This window comes from Eleginops maclovinus, chromosome 4 (assembly GCF_036324505.1).
Source record: "Eleginops maclovinus isolate JMC-PN-2008 ecotype Puerto Natales chromosome 4, JC_Emac_rtc_rv5, whole genome shotgun sequence".
NCBI lineage: Eukaryota > Metazoa > Chordata > Actinopteri > Perciformes > Eleginopidae > Eleginops > Eleginops maclovinus.
The window spans coordinates 35,671,767-35,684,512 of record NC_086352.1 but is presented as its reverse complement, the minus strand read 5'-3'; the positions used below and the strand labels follow the sequence as shown (position 1 = coordinate 35,684,512).

Below are 12,746 nucleotides of genomic sequence, written 5' to 3'. Positions count from 1 at the left end.
CGACTCCATGCGCAAGCAAACTAATTTGGAGTTTGCCATCATTCCGGGTGGATAAACTAAAGTACTCCAGCCGCTAGATATTGGTGTAAACAGGGCGTTCAAAGTTAAACTGCGAGCTGCGTGGGAGCAGTGGATGACAGAAGGCGAACACACATTCACCAAGACGGGGACACAGCGCCGGGCGATTTACGCCACTATCTGCCAATGGTTCGTGGATGCCTGGGCTAATGTATCAGTCTCAACTGTGGTCCGAGCTTTCACGAAGGCCGGAATCATCACTGAACTGCCAGGTAGCAGCAACGACACTGACTCGGATAATGACGAAAGGGATCCGGGCATGCTGGATGCCGTAATCGCCCAACTGTTCAACTCGGACACTGAAGATGAAGAATTTGAGGGATTTGTGGACGAGGAATGAACTGAAAAAGTGAGAGTATTGTGTTGTATTTTACATGTTATAAGCGAACAATTTTCAGAGTTATTGTGAATACGCTAACGTTATTGTATTTGACGTGTTATAACTGAACTTATTACTGACTTATCTGACTGTTTTGTTTCTGTTATATAATTAATAATTATATAATATGTATCCGTTTTACGGCATGTAGAAAAGGAGTGTGTAGGAGAGCGACATGCGGGGTGGGCGTGTGTGTGGGGAAGAAGTAATTTTGGGAAAGTGAAGTTGTTGCCAGGTTGGCTGCGTTGTCGGGTGTTCGAAGACAATAAAAAAGGATTACTCCAGCTCCGCTGTTTCCCCCTCCTCTTTCCTCAGAGAGTGTCAAATACCCAGCTGCTCTTCACTACGGTATAGAGCATAACAACGCTGGAGGTAACAACATTTCGCTTAATGCGCTTTATAGTCCGGTGCGCCTTATCAGTGACGTTCGGTGAGGGGAGGCAGGTGAGGCCGTGCCTCACCTGTCATCATGAAAAGTAAAATGAAGAAATAAATTTAATGATCATATTTATCCAGTTGTTTGTATTATAAAGTTATTTTCCTTTTAATTTCACAAATTTTACATTATTTTTGATCCAAAATCGCTGAATTTTCATATTCACGTTCAAACACTGAGAACGGCTGCTCGGTGAGGCACCAACCATAGACTGTATATATAGATGGACCATAGACTGTATATATTGATGGACAGAGGTTCGTCCGTTAAAAGTGAAGCAAGCGCTAGTCAGAGCCCCCTGGTGGCTGGCTGCAGTACAATGCGTAGCTCCGCCCATTCCCATGTATTTTCAATGGGCAAGTAACCAACTTTCTATGTCACTTTTCTCACCTAAAACAAATTTTGCATCCACAACTTTTTATTCGAAAAAATAGCTTTCAAGGTGCTTCACATCACACCATTTTTCTTTTTCCCGAGAAATTATTTTCTTTAATGTTATTTTAATAAATATAAAAGGGGCGTGGTTACACTTTGATTGACAGTGCAGCCGCTTGCAACCTCCTTCAACATTTCATTTCATTCAGAGTAGCTGTAGGCTCGGCTGTAGTGGTGTTCTTTTGTCAGGCAACTCATATTTGTTTTATTTGCTGTTATTACTTTACATTTATATATTGACAGTCATGTCGTGTTGTGCTGTTGATTGTACTAACAGGCCATCTCAGGGGAGCTCTGTGCAGTTTTTTCGGTAAGTGAATATTAACTTAATATTAGCTAGCGAACTCATTAAAATGACGGTAGCGATAGCTTAGCCGCTAACGTTAGAAAGTTAACTTAATTTGACAGTAATCTATAGATTTTCGGACATCCTTGAAAGGATTATGGTCATATACCAACGAAAAACAGATAGATTTGTATGTTGAAGACGATGTTGTATAGTTTCAGCCAGTTTAGCCCCAGAGAGTCGGACTCGGCCTGTGTGTGTGGTGGGGAACGGACGGAGAAGGGGGCGTGTTTCACTCGATAAGGGGCGTGTTTCACTCGATGAGTGGGCGGGTCTGATCGCGACCTCCTCTTCACTGCGCATGCTTCAGATTCTACTGCGCAAGCGTACTTCGAACTGGCTCCAAATTTTCAAAGATGGCGTCGCCTCGGTTGCTTCAATTCTATAGAACACAGCTGAATGGAGCCACTCTGTCCATCTATATATACAGTCTATGAGATGGACAGAGTGGCTCCATTCAGCTGTGTTCTATAGAATTGAAGCAACCGAGGCGACGCCATCTTTGAAAATTTGGAGCCAGTTCGAAGTACGCTTGCGCAGTAGAATCTGAAGCATGCGCAGTGAAGAGGAGGTCGCGATCAGACCCGCCCACTCATCGAGTGAAACACGCCCCCTTCTCCGTCCGTTCCCCACCACACACACAGGCCGAGTCCGACTCTCTGGGGCTAAACTGGCTGAAACTACAGTGCCCAGTTCGGTCTGGGTATTTGGATTTTCTCCGGTAAGTGTAACGTATGTAAAACAAACCTCTTGTCTGTGTTTGTGAAATACACCTCAGACAGCTTATATTTTTTGATTGTAGACACCAGTTTACCAGCTAATAACTTAATTGTACACGTACACGTACACGGCTTCGTCTAAGAACTATCACACCATCGTTACATAAAATAAACTGACAATATACTGACAATGATTAGACTAGTTCTATCTTTAAATTAATAATGCATAGTACCGCTGAATGCTGAGGTAAATTAACCTGGTAACGTAACGTAACAGATTGCCAACTAGATCGCTATTCCTGGCACAATGTCAAATAAGATACATAAATAATAACAATAATAACCATCCTTCTACCTAATGTCACTAAGAATAATGTTATTTGTTAATTTCACCTCATGTATTTCACAGAGCACGTCAAACACCCTCATCGCAAAGCCAGCTGTGACAGCTGTCATTAAATATTCAGCCTAGAATATTTAAACGTTAACGTTAACTTTTTTCTCATTAGAAATCTCGATGTTTCGAGCGTCTTCAACATACAAATCTATCTGTTTTTCGTTGGTATATGACCATAATCCTTTCAAGGATGTCCGAAAATCTATAGATTACTGTCAAATTAAGTTAACTTTCTAACGTTAGCGGCTAAGCTATCGCTACCGTCATTTTAATGAGTTCGCTAGCTAATATTAAGTTAATATTCACTTACCGAAAAAACTGCACAGAGCTCCCCTGAGATGGCCTGTTAGTACAATCAACAGCACAACACGACATGACTGTCAATATATAAATGTAAAGTAATAACAGCAAATAAAACAAATATGAGTTGCCTGACAAAAGAACACTACAGCCGAGCCTACAGCTACTCTGAATGAAATGAAATGTTGAAGGAGGTTGCAAGCGGCTGCACTGTCAATCAAAGTGTAACCACGCCCCTTTTATATTTATTAAAATAACATTAAAGAAAATAATTTCTCGGGAAAAAGAAAAATGGTGTGATGTGAAGCACCTTGAAAGCTATTTTTTCGAATAAAAAGTTGTGGATGCAAAATTTGTTTTAGGTGAGAAAAGTGACATAGAAAGTTGGTTACTTGCCCATTGAAAATACATGGGAATGGGCGGAGCTACGCATTGTACTGCAGCCAGCCACCAGGGGGCTCTGGACTAGCGCTTGCTTCACTTTTAACGGACGAACCTCTGTCCATCAATATATACAGTCTATGGCACCAACCTGCTGACATGCTATTCACCCTATTACGCCCCGCCCATTTTTAACGGCTTTTTTCTTCCGCTTTGTGTATGATCTTCCGGTCAGCTAGTTCCGGTTAGCTAGTGTAACCTAACCTTTAGTGTGACCTTTAAGATGGATGTTACCTGGGCAGAGACAAGCGATGCTGTTCGTAGTAGTGGAGGTGAAATTTTACAACACCCTAGTCAAATAAAAGAGTGGATGGACGACATGAGGAGATGGCACCCTGTGATGTACGGCGAAGAAGAGTAGGTAGAAGATACTCAGTTAAAACTAAGATGTATCCGTGTTGTCATGGCTTAACTAAGGTTAACACTATTTTGAAAACATTTACTCCTAAACTACAATCGTTTAAAACTGTGTTGACAAGCAGTCGATAACAGAATGTTACCACAGCTACCAGGGCCGGGGTGGGCCATTTTCTCAGTCCGGGAATTGAATTCAAATTCAGGCCACTCTGATATGGAGGAGGAATTTGAGTCCATGAAAAGATAAAACAAACAAAAAACAATTCTCTCTCAATGCTTTTTATTTGTTTTAAACAAAGGTATATAATACTTTGCGTCACTTTAACAATATATAATTCAAATTCAAATAAAATAAAGATAATGATAAAGAAGAAAAGTTATTTCACAATCAAAGTTATTCAAAATCAACTGCACATACTGTATTTAAGATTAAAACAGCAAAAGTTTCCTCAGCAAAGTGCTTGTCTTTGCGAATTCGTTAATGACAGTGTCATTGTCAATGGACATCAAAATGTCCTTTTCAACACACATGAGCATAAATGCATCAAGGAGTTCCTGCGACATTGAGCTTCGTAGCCTGGTTTTCACACATTTTAAGGCAGAGAAGCTCCGCTCGCATGCAACCTGGGTGTTTGAAAGAGTCAAGAGAAACTTATAAGCCAACCCGATTACATGGTAAGCATCTGTGAGGAGGTTATATTGTGTGAGGATCAAGTACGCAGATAGCACAGTTTTTGCAAGAAGAGCATGTCCTGCTCTCCAGCTCAAATTCTGGCTCCATGTATGAAATTCCACTACCCTCCTCATCAGTCTGTGTGACCTCTCTTCCTGTCCTGACCACATAATCCTCCAGAGGAGACTTTTTCAGTCTCTCCCACTGGGATGCCAGGCTATACAGCTCGTCATGCAACCTGCTGACAGTCGCTCTGTCATCAAACCTCAATACACACTTGCTTAACTCTTGCAGTGCTGTACTGGGGATTCCGTTTTCCCTCAACTCAGCAAAGTTGTTTGGGTCAAGGCAAGCAAAATCTGAGGCAAGTGTTGCATTGGCTGCAAACCTCCTGTTGATACTGCCAGCAACTGTGTCCAGAATAACATTATGGACCTTGACCTCAAATGCAGTATAAGGTGAGACTGGTGGGTCATCTTCCTGGAGCTCTCCTGGCTAGGGCTGAACGATCTATCGTTTTGGACCGAAAATCGCGATCTCAGACAACACGATTTTGGGATCGTCAAAGCTGCGGTTTTTGCTTGGTGCATATTAATAATTATGCAGTCCTCGTGCTGCGTTCTCTAGCTTGCAGAACTAGATAGCTAGCTTACAATTTGTCGTCTAATAAATAAAGTTGATGAACTCAAGCGAGGCAAGAAGTGTTGGTTTTTCTTCCGTTTACTTTGTTCACCAAGCAAGTATTTATACAGGACATTCGTTTTTGTAAAACTGAAAACAAACAGAAACAAAGGATACATAAATTTCACGAAGATAATAGCATGATACCACGAGAGCTAGCATAGCTAAGTGACATTATCATAGAGCATGTAGAAACTAATATTCATCGTATATTCCTAATTATTTACATGGCATTGAATGTACTAACAAATGATAGACACTTACAGACTAATAATGTCCAAAGCTCACGCGTGAAAAGGTAGCTCTTCGAGGAGGAATTTCGGCAGTGGCTGAATCCGTGTGCTCTTCTAACTGAGGTCAACTCGTCAATGAAAAAGAAACTAAACCTGCGTGACTTTGTAAATAATACTGTCCACTAGGTGGCAGTATTTCCCCACATATAAAACCCAAAGCTACCAAAAGCTTATGGAGGGCAGAACAATAATAATAATTTCGTCAATAATTTCACATGAATGCCCAAGGCTCTGTGTCAGCTACTGATCAGAAAGCTGCAGGCTGCGCGTGACCAGATCACGTGTTCGCCACCCAAGTCAGTGTGTAGCTCGTCATTCAATTTCAAGCATGGCTGAAGCAGGAGCAGAAGCGGAGCCGACGAAATTAATAGCAAAGAAAAACAGCACGTCGGTCATTTGGCAGTATTTTGGATTTGAGGCCAGTGATGAACACCAGAAACAGGTGTTGTGCCAAACATGTCGTGTAAAAGTGGCTACATCGGGTGGCAATACCACCAATTTACATCGCCACTTGAGAATCACCACCTGAACTTGTATGATGAGTGCATGGCGAAAAGAACTGTGAAACATCAAGCAGCAGCGATACTTCGGCAAAACAGCCAACAATAACATCATTGTTCGCCAGTGTGACGCCTTATGAAAGAACTAGCCGAAGACACAAGGAGATTACCACTGCCCGACTTACATATCGAAGGACATGGTGTCTGTAAACACCGTGACCAAAGACGCATTTAAACGTTTGCTACGCACAATGGATAAGAGGTATGTTCTGCCCTCCCGCACATACTTCAATCAAGTTGCCATCCCACAGCTCTACGCAGAATGTAATGCCAAAGTTGTAAATGAGCTGGAAAACACGGAGTTTTATGCGTCAACTACTGATCTGTGGTCAATCAGAACGACCGAGCCCTACATGAGTTTGACCGTGCATTTCGTCAACGCCAACTTCGAGTTGTGTAGCCGCTGCCTGCAGACAGCATACTTCCCCACTGACCATACCGGGGAGAATATTGCCATGGGGCTGAAGGAGTGCTTGGCCAACTGGGGTCTAAAAGAAGAGGCCCAGACGTGCATAACAACAGACAACGCTTCAAATATGGTCAAAGCAATGGGACTTAACCAATGGACCAGACTGCAGTGCTTTGGACACAGGCTGCATCTTGCAATTGGTAAGTACAAGAATGTGTGTTTGTGCGAGTGTGTATGTTTACAAGGTTACTACAAGTGTGAGAGTTCGTATTATCTGGGGACGAAGCGCCGGGAAGTTTGTTGTCAAGCTGTCGTTAGCTGACCAACTGTTAGCGCAATGCTACTTTAACATACTGTTTATCCTAGGGAGAAAAATGAACCCTTTCATCGGTAAGCTTTGTGTGTGTGTGTGTGTGTGTGTGTGTGTGTGTGTGTGTGTGTGTGTGTGTGTGTGTGTGTGTGTGTGTGCACGTTTTAAGGATTAGGGATTAGTGAGGCCATGTAATGTGTGTATCGGTGCGAGGGGGAAACGTGTTTTTGGTACAATAAACGGCTAACGTGTTTTAGTAGTAGCACATGTCAGGGTGGTGCAACATCAGCTGATGCCACTATACGGATTAAATGATTTTTTGGTTTTTAGTGGAATATCTAAGAAGCATATTAATTGCTTGTGCATTAATTACCAATTACAAATTAATTTATGGGCAATAACTTCCTGTGGTAGTACCACCTGAAGTCTGCTGCTAAAAAAACGTCATTGAACTAAATACAAGATGACAACAGATGTAATCAATGGTATGATATGAATACTGTGTTATGAGCTATCCTTATGGCTTTTCATACTGTAATACATGTAATGTTTTCCCCCAGAAAATGCTGTCAAAGATGAGCAAAGAATCAAACGGGCCACAGGACTTTGCAAGCAGCTGGTTGCGGTCTTCACTCACAGCTGGAAGAAGAAGGCGGCACTAAAACAGGCACAGCAAGACTTGAACCTACCTCAACAGTCACTGGTCACTGAATGTCCGACACGATGGGGCTCCGGGCAGAAAATGATTGGGAGGGTGTTGGAGCAGAGCAAGGCACTGTGCCAGGTTCTGTCTGAAGACAGGAAGACGCGGCACCTGGTCCCCACTTGGCAAGACACAGATGTCCTTGAATCTGTAAACAATGCCCTCGGTCCTCCTCAGGAGTTCAAAGACGCCCTCTCAGGTGAGGACTACGTAAGCGTGTCATACCTGAAGCCAGTGCTCCATCTCCTCAGAACAGCAACGCTTGCTGAAACTGACCAGGACACGAATCTCACCAAGGAGATCAAATCAAGAGCTCTCCACTACATTGAAGAGAAATACAGCGACCCAGTGACACAGGAGCTCTTGGACATCACATCCTTCCTTGATCCAAGATTCAAGAAGAGCTACATAAGTGAAGAGAATGTCCCATACATCAAAGACAGAGTGAAGATGGAAATGGAACAGGTGGCACAAAAGGTAAGCTTTCCTTTTTCTTTGTTGTTTCAAAATAAAACAAAGTTGTATTTGTGTTTTTAATTTTTAATTTTTGAACTATACTCTACTGACATTTTAAACTTTTAGACAAAATGCCTCGTTGGTCTTAATCACAACTGATAGCAAAACATTGATGCCTCTTATTACTGTGTGTTGCAGTTGTGTGTCACAACCCATCCCATGCCCCTGAGTGCAGAAGAAGAACCACCATCCACCTCTACAAAGCGAAAGCGGTCACTGGGCAGCTTTTTCAAGACCAAGGCGGTCCCTGCTTCCTCTACTGTGCAGTTGGAGGATACCATTAAAGCAGAACTGGACAACTACCTCATAACTCCTACCATTGATGGAGAGCAAGATCCACTGGCCTGGTGGAGAGTGCACAATGTCAACTTCCCATGGCTTAGCAAGTTGGCTCGTAAGTACCTTTGCATACCAGCAACGAGTGCACCATCAGAGAGACTGTTCAGTGCCAGTGGCAATATTGTCACATGTCAGCGTGCAAGTCTGAAGCCAGCAAAGGTTGACATGTTGGTTTTCTTGGCCAAAAATCTGGGGAAGGGGAAGATTTATTGATTTTTGTTTGTTGTTCTTCTGCACCTTACCCTGACATGTCTTTGTTCCATTAAAAAGGTGTTCACTCTTTTTTACTTATCTTTTGTTTACCGACTAGATGTTAAATAATTTAACCAGTTGGACATCTTTTGTTGATGAGGAAACTGTAGGGTCATTTAAACTTTTTTAATTATTATTATTATTATTTATTTTTACTACCTTTACATTTCACTTCCTCTTGCCACTTTATTTGAAGAAGAAGCACAGGTTTCTGAATACACGGGTTGAATATCTGTAACTGCTGCTGATGTTGAGGTTCATAAGCTAGCTCCTTTGAGCCATTTTGCACTACTTTTAAGGTAAGACTTCTTTTTTTTGCTCCACTTTGTTGTTACACTGAAACTTGTTTCAATAAAAAAAATCGTGGTTGAAATCGAAATCGCAATCTCTGCCAGAAAAATCGCAATTTCAATTTTTTCTTAAAATCGTTCAGCCCTACTCCTGGCATTCTTTTCTTTTTTCTGAGTCGTTTTTCTGGGAGAGAACTCTCCACAACAAGTTCACTGTCTGCCTCTTCCAGTTTCTTGTTGGCCCAACTCACAAACACATCAGCTGCTCCTTTAACTCCCTCAAAGTCCCTGGCAAATGTTTTGAGGCTTTCCTCTGTCCCCTCAACCAAACGCTGAGCTGACAAAATATTCATCCCATGTGTCTGTAAATACTTGGATAGAGGGGAGGTGTGCCTGAAGATGCGGAGGAAAATCTGGGCTGTGAGTATAACCTCATATCTCAAAAGGGTTTCCACATGCCCCTTTGCTTTGGCCCTGGCCACTGACTTCATAGTGTCATCCGCTTCAATTGCCACCAGGGTCAACAAGAGGTCAACATAGAGAGCATCCCTTGGATCGCCAAAGCTCTCAAACACCTTTGTAAGGGCCTGATCCTTAGCCCACCACCTTGTAGCTCCTATTGGAGCCAATTTCCGGTGACGTCTGTCCTCACTCATCTCCTCCCACTTTTGCATGCGTTTCCACGACTCCTTCAGAAACACTGCCACATCATTCAGAATGGAAAAAAGTGATGTGCTTTCAACCACACTGCCTGTTGTGTCTGTCAGAACAAGATTTAACACATGGGCATAACACCACATGTGAATCTGTGTAGGGGCCAGTTCAGAGAGCAATGCTGAGAACCCCTGATATTGGCCCTGCATATTGGCAGCACCATCAGTGGAGTTGCCCACATATGTGCCAATATCAATGCTGAGATCATCCAAAGTCTGTTTCAACAGGTCAGTGAAATGCTGACCTGTGGACTTCTCACAATCCACCACAGCAACCAGTCGCTCATGAATCACATCTGTCACATACCTTAGTATGACAGAACATTGGTCTGTGGATGACACATCCTGAGTAGTGTCTATCTGTACCGAAAACATGCCTGCCTCTCTGACCTCATCAGCGATTCTGCGTTTTTCAACATTTTGAGTACATCCACCACTTTGTTGACTATGTCCTTGGAAAAAAGTGTCACAAGAGACCCTCTTCCTTTTCCCCCACTGTCATGGTGAATTTTGCTTTGCTCAATGCAACTTCTAATGTGTTGCTGAAGACAGGGATCATATCGGCCCAAAAGCAGTAGCAACTCTAAAAAGTTGCCATGATTGACTGCAGTGTTTTCTAGGGTGTAAGCAGCCTCTGCCTTATCCCCTCGATAACTAAGACCACATTTTCCAATGACTTTAACCACATCAACAATGCGTTCCATTACCTGGCGCTTCTGTTTAACTTTCTCATGATGTAAAGACATCTGTTTGCCTGCCAAAAGGCTGTTTACATTTGCATCTTTAGGCCATCAGAAAGTAAGCATCTGCACAATTCCTATGTATCTTACTTTGTTCATGCTCTTCAATGCGCTGATGGATATGTTTCCATGCCTTCATACCACCCTTAATGATGGGATTGTTTGTTTTAGCAGGTGGCGCAAATGCCAAACAAACAGAACAGTACAGTGATTCTGTTTGTCACTGAAAGTCAACCATTTGCGGTTGGTGCCTTGTTTGTTGTAGAACACTTTGGCTACAGGGGTGTTGTGGCTGCTGAGGATGGAAACTAAAAAACATTTGTAGGTCTTGTCTCTGAGGACGAGAAAAATAATCAAATGCCTCCTCATCTATGCTATTGGCTGCCTGTGAGATCTCCTGCTGCACTCCTGCTGTTTCTAAGGTTCCTCGAGCCTCCCTCTCAGCATCTGACTCTCCTATATTATAGCAATTAGTCACATAGACAATTATTGATTAATTATTGATTGAAGTGATTACTTATTTCATTTGGGCTTATTTTGATGCATTTCAAGTAATTAGTTCGTTTTAAATCCTGCTACCTGTTTCCTCTGTGGTCCTGGCCTCTCCATGCCTACTGCATTCTCCTTCAGACTGCACCTGATCCTCTGAGGCTACAGAAAAGTTTCATTAAGAGTTGTCTATGTTGCTAGAAAACATGACACACTTTATTTATCCTTTTATTCACTGATTAATTCATTTATTTATTTACTGTAATTGTGGTTGTGTTAAATGATTTGCATGATTTAGTCTACCACCCTACCATGGTTTTCTTCTCTATGCCAATATTTTACATCACAAATGTCTATCTTGACTAACTACAGTATCTTCCTCTACCTGGCCCTTCAGTAGTCGTGCCCTCCTTGGGATCATCAGTAGCACTGGAAGTGGTCTGCTGAGCTGTTGCTAGAAAACAATCGATAACAATAAAAAATATATTTAATAGTGAGTTGATAACCACAGTGTGCGCGCCTCTGTGGAAATGCACGATATGACGGCGAGACGAAATAGGTTACAGTTGCAGAGGAGATAAGCGTGACAGCACATTTGAAACTGTTTGTCAAAAAATGGAAAAATGGAATGTAAAGCAAGTGTTCGGTTCGTTTACACACAGCAAGCACGGGACGTGAACATCTCTGCATCTGCATTCGTGCTCAGTCCGAAATGGATAGAAATCGACAAGAAAACAGATTCTTCCTTTCACATCAAAGCGTCGTGCCCGCGCGGTGTCCGGATAAGTGCTCATTGCAACTGAAAATAGAACAGTCCTATTCCCTGCACGGGTCTGAGCGGGCTCAGCTCACATTATAATAAATGGGAGGGGAAGGCTTGAACATGAAACATGATGCTGATTCCCGCAGATAGAACGCGCGTGCAGACTCTCCAGTAATTAAAAAAGGCAACTAAACACCCCAACGTGCTCGCGCTGCCCCTGTTCCTGCACACGCGAACCATGTACAATATTTGCATACAGCACTTCTAAATAATTATATTTATTTTAATTGCATGTTTGAGATGCATTAATAACAAATATCAAACAACAAATGTGATCGTCCCCTATTTAATATTGCGTTAGTAACCACATGTGCGCGCCTGTGGGAATGCAGGCTACAGTTGATGAGGAGATACAGTGTGATAAAGCGTTAAGCAATTGTTCATCAGAACTGGAATGTAAAGAAAGTGTTCGGTTCTTCTTTGAATATAGGAATACACTTCTAAATCATATAAATTGTGAGATTTTACATATTTAACAACAAAAGCAGTCAGATGACAGTTGAGTTGACATTGCAAACGTTCGCCACGTTATAGCCTATTTGATCAAATTCACAACCAGGCCTAATTATCCATATCTCTCAGTAACCTACCAGCTTGTCTTGAGAACATATCTGTCAATTTGGCACATTTGGCTGCCACCTCCTGTCTTTTTTAAGCTTAGCCCTCTCCGTTCCACCTGGCCTCTTTCTACCCTCCATCACTGACGCGCTCTGTTTCGCGCCGTTGTTATTTAAAAGACGAGCCGTGGGCCAAACCATCTGAAACATTTGGGAGGAGAGAATTCCCTTACATGGTAGAACCTATTTAATCTGCTGTGATGCAGCAGGCGGCTGCGCTGCTATGGTGAATTTATGCAGACTACAGTTGAATTGATATTAATGCAAGAATAAGATAAGTGACAAAAAATTAGTTACAACTATTTTCCCCATGGGCCAATCAGGCCAGGTCGATGGTTGGGCCGGGAAAGGTCCCGGATAATACCATTGCCACCCCCCGGCATTGACAGCTACTAACTCGCGTTATGGCAAAGTATGTTCTGAGAACTTACCTGATTGCCTAACAAGCTG

The 12,746-nt window shown here is 42.5% G+C and overlaps 2 protein-coding genes across 2 annotated transcripts in view; one reads left to right on the top strand and one right to left on the bottom strand.

The window, feature by feature from the left end:
* aldh1a3 (aldehyde dehydrogenase 1 family, member A3) overlaps positions 1 to 12,746 on the bottom strand; it is a 54,687-nt gene that overhangs the window by 23,331 nt on the left and 18,610 nt on the right. The window lies entirely within an intron of this gene.
* LOC134862652 (E3 SUMO-protein ligase ZBED1-like) lies at positions 6,287 to 8,585 on the top strand. Its single transcript, XM_063880659.1, has 3 exons — positions 6,287 to 6,704; positions 7,375 to 7,994; positions 8,172 to 8,585. The coding sequence occupies exons 1-3, from the start codon at positions 6,287 to 6,289 to the stop codon at positions 8,583 to 8,585; spliced, it is 1,452 nt and encodes a 483-aa protein (XP_063736729.1).

Excerpts from the sequence above, each read along its gene's own strand:
- LOC134862652 (XM_063880659.1), top strand. The coding sequence starts at position 6,287 with ATGGATAAGAGGTATGTTCTGCCCTCCCGCACATACTTCAATCAAGTT. Across the intron at positions 6,705-7,374 it reads CAGGCTGCATCTTGCAATTG|AAAATGCTGTCAAAGATGAG; the intron begins GTAAGTACAAGA and ends GTTTTCCCCCAG. Across the intron at positions 7,995-8,171 it reads TGGAACAGGTGGCACAAAAG|TTGTGTGTCACAACCCATCC; the intron begins GTAAGCTTTCCT and ends TGTGTGTTGCAG.